At 48.2% G+C, this 7,976-nt stretch overlaps 1 protein-coding gene and 1 long non-coding RNA gene across 2 annotated transcripts; one reads left to right on the forward strand and one right to left on the reverse strand.

Moving 5' to 3' along the window:
• Window positions 1-2,236: 2,236 nt before the first annotated feature.
• Window positions 2,237-3,091, forward strand: LOC123115508 (uncharacterized). Its single transcript, XR_006456638.1, has 2 exons — window positions 2,237-2,574; window positions 2,724-3,091. It is a non-coding gene; the product is annotated as an uncharacterized lncRNA (long non-coding RNA).
• An 897-nt stretch (window positions 3,092-3,988) lies between these two features.
• On the reverse strand, window positions 3,989-6,773 carry LOC123110188 (subtilisin-like protease SBT5.3; the record flags this gene model as incomplete). Its single annotated transcript, XM_044530662.1, is given in 3 exon segments — window positions 3,989-6,144; window positions 6,268-6,475; window positions 6,583-6,773. Coding segments are annotated over 3 exon segments (2,319 nt in total). The 5' UTR covers window positions 6,667-6,773.
• Between the last annotated feature and the right edge of the window lie 1,203 nt (window positions 6,774-7,976).

Genomic DNA, 7,976 nt, shown 5'->3' on the forward strand with positions numbered 1-7,976 from the left:
GCCGCGGACATTGAGCCGTGGTAATTTATGCTGGACATGGTGAAGGAGGCTTAAAAGTTAAGTAAAATGACAGAGATCATGGTGAGAAGCTAGCAAGTAGTGTCTCTGTGTTCTGGCCTTGTTACCAGATTGAATGTTAATATCATGATGCGTCACTGTGTCGGGGTTTATAGGAAGAAGACGATGAGGCTATCTTCATATAGGCACATTATATACTGATATATATGCATGCTTTGTAATTGATTACTATCTACTCATGTTGTTTGATACTTGAGTATTCTCATCATCCAAAACGTATATATTTGCATTGTTTCTCTTTTTCCCTTGTGTGGTTTCATCATACAGGTGCACAAGAGGCCGTTTGCTATACCCGGGGAAAAAGGCGCCCAGCATCACCAACGAGTGCGTCATGGGTAAGCCATTGACACCTTACCTCTCCACTGTGTGCCCACGGTCATTGAGCTATGGTAAGTTTTATGCTGGCCATCGAGCTGTGGTGATTGATGGTCTGTGATGGAAACACTTGCACTTCTCGTGATCCTGTGATAATAGACAGTGTCACTGCCGCTTTAGTGGGTTTAGCCCTCAAGTGCTATGTTTTCTGTGTTAACACCAAAAGGTTTAGCCCTCAAGTGCTAAATTTTTTGTTCCAAGAAAATTCATTTTGTTGTGATTTTTCATGCACTGGTCAATTTTACAATGACCGCACCTGTTCTGCATCAACTATAACTTTGGTGTGTCCTCTCATATTACTAGAGTGCCAAATTGCGAGAAATCTGTTAGATGCTACTGTTACTGAAACAGCAGACGCATTTTTCTTCCTCCCTGACCAAACTCTGTTTTTCTAATTTCAAACAACAGACACATTTTTGTTGGCTAGTATGTTTCCTAAATGACAGAGGAAATTTGGTGCTTTATTTTCTTGGTAGTCCTGCTAGCAGGAAGGATTTCGCAACTGCACCAAGGAATAATAAAAAAGCACACAAAGTAGTAAGTAAAGAGTTAACTCCATTATTAGGAATTCAGTTATTAGCTATTTTGAACACATCCCTAAACTCTAAACTACCTGTTATCCAAAAAAAAACCTAAAATTCCTAATAATAGTCTATATTATTACCGGTCTTCCCACATATTTCTGATTACTGACCTATTTGCCGTATATCACACACATTTTGTTAAGTTGAAACGTTTCTGTTGTTTTGACTCATCACAAATAGTTCATCTGTGTGAATTGTATGTCGTATATCGCACGCACTTTCATTTGGCTGACCGTTTCTGTTCTGTTGGCTAATCGCAAAAAATTCATCCGTGTGAACTCTATGTCGTATATCGCACACACCTTGATCTTGCTGACCATTTCTGTTGCTCTGGCTCATCGCAAACAATACGTATGGATCAACTGTATGCCACGTATTGCACACGCAACTCTAATCTGAATCGTGCTTGATGTCTTCGCCATCGCACACAGTTCGTCTTATTGGTGTTGGTTTTATTAGAACATGGTGTGCGATTAATGCATCGCACACAGTTTAGTCGAAGGGTCTCTGATGCTAGTGTCGCGTTAACAGCATCCTGCAGTAGTGCACGGTTGTGCTTCTTGCGACCATGGTCTCATTGTCACTCATCTCTGGTGGCCACCAATCGATCCAATAGCTTCCTTGTTCTACCCCAAGCTCAACATAGTCACCATCAAGTTTCTCTGTGTCCTAGACATTTTTGGTCACATACTAGACCAGAAAAAATAGTCTTTTCACGTTCCAGTTAACATTGTTGGATACAAAAAAATAGATGGCAATGTCATATATGACATAATATTTTAGATAGAGTGCCAAATAGGGCAGAAATATTGTTTTAGGGCCAAATGGGGAAGCATATTTTTAAATAGGATCCAATAAGGAATCCTCTCTTATAAGAAATAAGAGTTCATGCCCGACCTTTTGCACATCTAAGATGTACACTCCCAACCCAACACACGTGCGGTGCAATACAAAAGACAGTACATCAAGCCATAGATTTATGAGGGTGTGACTGTATATGTCTATCTTGTAATTGGTGCTTCTATAAAGATCGCATGGCACTACCTACCCCGCCGTGCAAGCAAGTAAAACAGGACCAAAACATATCTCAAATCAAATAAAGAAACACAAAAGCAGGAACATAACACACAAAGATCACATAGGCAAAAAGAACCTTTTAGAGCATTCGTCAAAGCCACTGCAAATGGGTTGTGTCAGTCCATAACCAGGTGCATGCATACTCGAGGGCTCTTTCACACGAGACGGCACAGACCCACGCATGTCTCATGTCTCGCCCGTCATCGTCGTCTTCTCCTCCTCAGATTTATTACGACATATATATTAGCTATCTCCACCATCTCTTCATTCAGAGCCAGAAATAAAGGCAACACCGACCAAGCACAAGCTAGCTTCTTGCATCTATCCATAATGGACCGGAGCAACATTGGAAGCCTTGGGTTGGTGGCGGTGGTGGCTGTGGTGTCGACTAGCATCATCCTTGTATCCTGCCACCTCCGTCGCCGCCTCCAAGATGATACCAAACTCAACAAGATCGCCGGTGAGCTATACATATTCGTACATTGCTAGTTGCATATATTAATTCCTTAAACAAAGTGCTTCATCATGTTTTTCTTGTTATAAACCTCAAGTTGTACTAACTGTGGCTTCCTTCTCGATCGACGCATGCAACACAATTGATGTGAATAGAGCAACAACGGCAGAGCAAGACGACAATGAAGGAGGTGGGGTTCATGGACGATGTGGCGGAGGATCTCTCATCGGATGAAGAGGAGTGTCCCCGTCGACTGGGTAAGACCGCCATTGGTGTCCCCATCCAACCATCGCTACGCAGGGTCCCTCGATTCAACAATTTGGCATTCGAGTTTAATTAATTAATTAATTAATTAGATTGTATTGTAGCAAGTCGGGGCACAAGAAATAAAGCAGCATTTTGCTTGCACATCCAGTCGAGTGAATTATTATTATTACCATCTCAGTTATAATAATTAAGGTGTTTAATTTGGCAAGCATGGAGAATGGAGGGTACTTGGGGACCCAATACATTCTTGTGATAATAGTTTTGGCAGGCTTAGGGTCATCAAGACCCGTGTACTCGGATAAATTCCTTTTTGATGGAACAACCACCGTTGAGTTATTTATTGCCAAAGAAATTTCAGAAAATCTAGCCAAGGGAGAAATGATCCGTTTATAAGAAAAACTTGGCTGGAAAACCCTACAAGTCCCGGTTATATTTGAGAAAAAAAATATGTGAAACACCCCGCAACATACCTACCGATAAACAAAGATTACGGCTAAAACAAGCCACGTCGGCAAGCCTACCAAGTACAACGCACAGACAAATCACCCCCCTAAGTACCTCCAGATGTGGTATCATCATCGTCTTGCCTATGAGCTCACATGTCTGTATTGTCAGTCACAATGTTGCAAAGACACCTTCCTGCATACCGCATATCGCAACAATCATGACCTCTAGCCCTGTCAATACTCTCAAGAAAAATGATCATGGTCATAAACTTGGGAGGCGTGAAAAGATAGAGTCCAAAGAGTATGACACTCCACCATATATTGCAGACGTAGGTCCCTTCTTTTCCATTTTGAACTTTCCGTTCGATGGTAATTTGTATGTTAACCTTTTTAGGGTATGCTAGTTCAATAGGCTTTTGGCGTTGATATCCTTCATATATATGCTCTATTTTAAGCACCAACATGCAAAATTTTCCCCTCCCGTGGAATTTTGACCAGTTAGTATTTCTGTAAATATAAGGCATTGTTTCATTAAATGTAGTGAAGTGACAATTTAAAGTTTTCATTATGAACAATATTTTCAATTGAAACCGAACTAGAGGAGAACACACAAAGAAAATTGCACCAACCACAATTTCTAGAAAGGGGGAATCTACAAGAAAGAAAACTTTTGCACTTTATTTACACTCTAGAGCCAAAATAGATTCAGCGTTTATTAGCAACCAGGAGACCTAAAACCTAAACTCTTCTCATTCTCAGTAATAAACTGAAAAATAAAATTCCTAAACTCTGGACACTTCCTTCCCTTGAGCTACACACCACAAAATTAAAAAATCTCAATCCAGGGCATTTACCACGATGGGGCTCCTCACATAGTGGGTCCCATCAGACCAGAGGAGCTTCCCAAAGACGTAGCCCCTCCCGAGTTTGTCCTTTTCCGACGCCACCTTCACCTTGAACTCCTTCTCCTCGCCGGCCTTCTCGAATACGAGCACCGTCGGGTCAACGGTCATGTTGACCCCGAAAGGCGCGCGCCACGATGCGCGGTACGTCCCGGGCCGGCCCACGTTCTTGAGCCGCCTCTTGATCGTCATCCTGTGGCGCAGCGCCGGCACCGCAATGGATGGGTAGTTGAGGTCCTCCATCGGGGGCGGCTTGGCCGGGCATGTAAACTTGCCGGAGCTGAGCCTGCTCAGGTCCTTGGTGGAGAAGCCGAGGGAGCAGAGGAAGGTGAAGTAGCCGTTGGGGGTGATGTCGTAGACGAGGCCCGGGTCAACGGCGCGGTTCGGGTGCACGTTGCCGGAGCCGTAGGCGAACGGGGTGGCCTCCTTGCCGTCCATCTCGCGCATGGGCGCGCCGGTGTTGTCCTGGGTGCGCGCGGTGGTCATGACCGCGGATCGCATCATAGCGGGGCTCCAGTTGGGGTGCGCCGCCTTGAGGAGGCCCATGACACCAGAGACGTGAGGGCACGCCATGGACGTGCCGGACATGATGGCATACTCGGAGCGGCGCTTGTCGGCGGCCACCTCCGTGGGGCTGACGTACTCGGTGAAGGCGGCGAGGATGTCCACCCCCGGCGCGGCGACGTCCGGCTTGAGGACGTAGGGCAGCGTGCCGCTGGGCCCGTGAGCGGAGAAGGCGGCGATGGATGGCGAGTTCTTGACACCGAGCTCCGTTTTGGACGGCGAGATGTTGGCCGCCGGCTCCGGGGTGGACGACATGTAGTTGTAGAGCGAGACGGCCTCGGTGTAGGTGATCATTGTGGCCGGGAGCACGTGCGGGTCGGCTTGGATGTCGTTGCCGTCCATCTCGCCGTTGGCAAGGATCATCCCGACGCCGCCGGCGGTGAGGACGGTCATCCCCATCATGACCCGCGGGACATCCCCGCCGCGGACGCACACGACGATCTTGCCCTTGACCTTGGCCGGGTCAAGGCAGCCCGTGGCGCAGTTTGTGGCGAGGTTGACGGTGCAGTTGGGGAGCGCGGCGCTGCTTCCGTTGATGAGCGGGAAGAGCTTGTTGGAGTGAAGGTCGGATGCCTCAAGGCTTATCCCCCTCATCGTGGCGTTGTTGCCGAGGGTGAGCTGGTCGGGAAAGTCCCTGTCGACGGTGCTGGCGGCGACGGTGGTGACCCATGGCGCGGAGTTGACGACGGTGTCCTCGAAGGGCCCGGCGTTCCCCCCGGAGCAGACGACGGCGACGCCGTGGATGGTGGCGTGGAGGGAGCCGAGGGTGACGGCCTCGTGGAAGTAGGAGCTGGCGTCGGCGAGGGGCGCGTCGACGCCGAAGGAGACGGTGATGACGTCGGCGCCGTCGTGGACGGCGGCCTCGAAGCCAGCGATGACGTCGGCGGTGGCGCACTCCCCGGTCCAGCAGACCCTGTATACAGCGACGCGGGCGCGCGGGGCGCCGCCCTTGGCGGTGCCGTTGGCGTAGCCGAAGAGGCTGGCGCGCGGCACGAAGCGGCCGGCGGCGGTGGAGAGCGTGTGCGTGCCGTGGCCCTCGGTGTCGCGCGTCCAGTTGCCGTCCACGGCGGCCGGGTGCGAGAGCAGCATGTCCTTGTTGAAGTACTTGGCGCCGATGAGCTTCTTGTTGCAGGGCACCCCGTACTTGGCGGTGTCGGTGCAGGAGCCCTTCCAGCGCTTGGGCACCGGGGCCATGCCCTCGTCGTTGAAGCTGTTGGATTCCGGCCAGACGCCGCTGTCGAGGCTGGCGATGATGACGTTCTGGCCGAACTTGCCGTGCTTCCAGATGGAGTCCGGGAGCACCTGGCCGCCCCTCTCCATGTCCATGAAGCCCCATGACCTGGTCGTGTGCAGCTTCATCATCTTGCTCGGCATCACCGTCAGCACATCCGGGTGCTCTGCTCTCCATCAATCGCCCAACCAATCAATCAGTTAATCAATCAAGGGGAAACTGTAAAAGAGATACGTGGCCAAGCCATTGATGTTCTTGAGTAATGAAGGAATGGGAATGGCTGCCTTACTTGCCATCTGGTTGGCCACCTCCTCCTCGAGATACGCGGCGAAGCCATTGATGTTCTTGTTGTAGGAGTAGAAGATGGCGTCCCTCGCCGCCTGCTTGCTCCCGACGACCGATGCGAGGAGCTCGTGGTGCGACTCGGTGGCGCGCGCGTGGTCCTCCGCCGTCGCCTCGCGGCCGTAAGGGTGCGCTCCCAGGTACACCACGTACGACTGCGCATGCATGATGCATGCATCATCGTCAGACCAAACGCGAGATGACATCCATCCATGACGGTGAAATAAAGGCGAAAGAAACATGTAACGATTTGCTTACATACCCTCTTCCATGCGTGGACGAGGCGGCACTCGGCGGCGCACAGGAGGAGCACGGCGGCGAGGATGAGCAGCGCCCGGCCCGCCATCTTCTTCGTCGTCTTCTTCAGTAGTGGTCTCGCCGGCGGCCGGCCAGATGGTGTGGTACTTGCAAGTGGACCCCGTCTGCGGCGTGCCGGTGTAAATAGAGCTTCATTCGCGGATCACGGAGAGAGGGTTCTATATTTGGCCGGTTCTGACTGTGGCGACAGCAGCAGAGCAGAGCGGATCGCTTAGCCTCAGGAACGCTTCAACACCCAACTGACTGACCCCTACTAACAAGGCTGTTCATCCGGCCGGTATAGGGGTTACTTAGAGGTTTTGTCGGAGCAAATTGGGCTGGGTACTCCCTCCATAAACCCATGCTTACATACAAAAATGCTAGGGGTCTTTTTTTCGAGAGTACAAAATGCTAGGGGTCTGACTATGTTACATCTAGATGTGAGATAATACCTCACATCTGACATCATCCTACATTGTGAATCCTCCCGTTGACAACTTTTTCCTGTTGTGTCTTTGTTTGATTGTTTTTTTTTTTTCGTTTCTGAAGCGTCCATGCCGCACCCAGCATCATGCCCAGGACAAATTCTGCCACGACACAATCCTATTGTTGGGCCCTGTCTATGTTGTTGGGCCTTGCAACTTTGTTTAGTTTTGTCGTAAAAAAAGAAAACCCTAGATCTAGGCCTCTTTACAAAAAAAAAACTTGAGAAAAAGTACCTTTTAAGACGAAAAAAGCATGAAAGGAATTTATAACCATTTAATTTAACCTATAAACATGCATACAGTACATTTTTCAGAATAGGTGCTGGATTCCAAAAAAAATAAAATGAAAAGGCTAAGTAATCAATAGTCCAAAAAACTCTATAAAACTTTCATATGCTACCTAGTTTACATGAAGTTCTATTCACTCGAAATCATGTTTCAAATTTTTGATGACATGTCGAATGTCCTATGAATCAAAAAAGATTTAAAGTTATACTACAGAAAAACTTTCAGAAAAAAATAGAAGTTATATTTTAAATTATTTTAACAAACAGTTGATAATTAATACTTCTTCCAAACGTATCACAACATCTATAGCCTGGGTGATGTAGCAGCAAAGAAAAAATGTAGATGGAGCACATCATATCTCATTGATTTTTCACATGGACAACCTGATCCTGCACAAGCAAACCACAAAAGTAGTACCGTTGCTCATTGTAAAATCAGTACTGCACAAATGCAGCACACGCCAAAAAATATGTACCACCTATGCCAACAGGCTGACAGTGTTATTAACCTCTTAAGAAATTTTATAAGCATAGAAAGTTCAGTTGTCCATATGACCACTTTGGCACTTTGTAAGAGCCTTCAAATC

This window comes from Triticum aestivum, chromosome 5B (genome assembly GCF_018294505.1).
Source record: "Triticum aestivum cultivar Chinese Spring chromosome 5B, IWGSC CS RefSeq v2.1, whole genome shotgun sequence".
Classification (NCBI taxonomy): Eukaryota; Viridiplantae; Streptophyta; class Magnoliopsida; order Poales; family Poaceae; genus Triticum; species Triticum aestivum.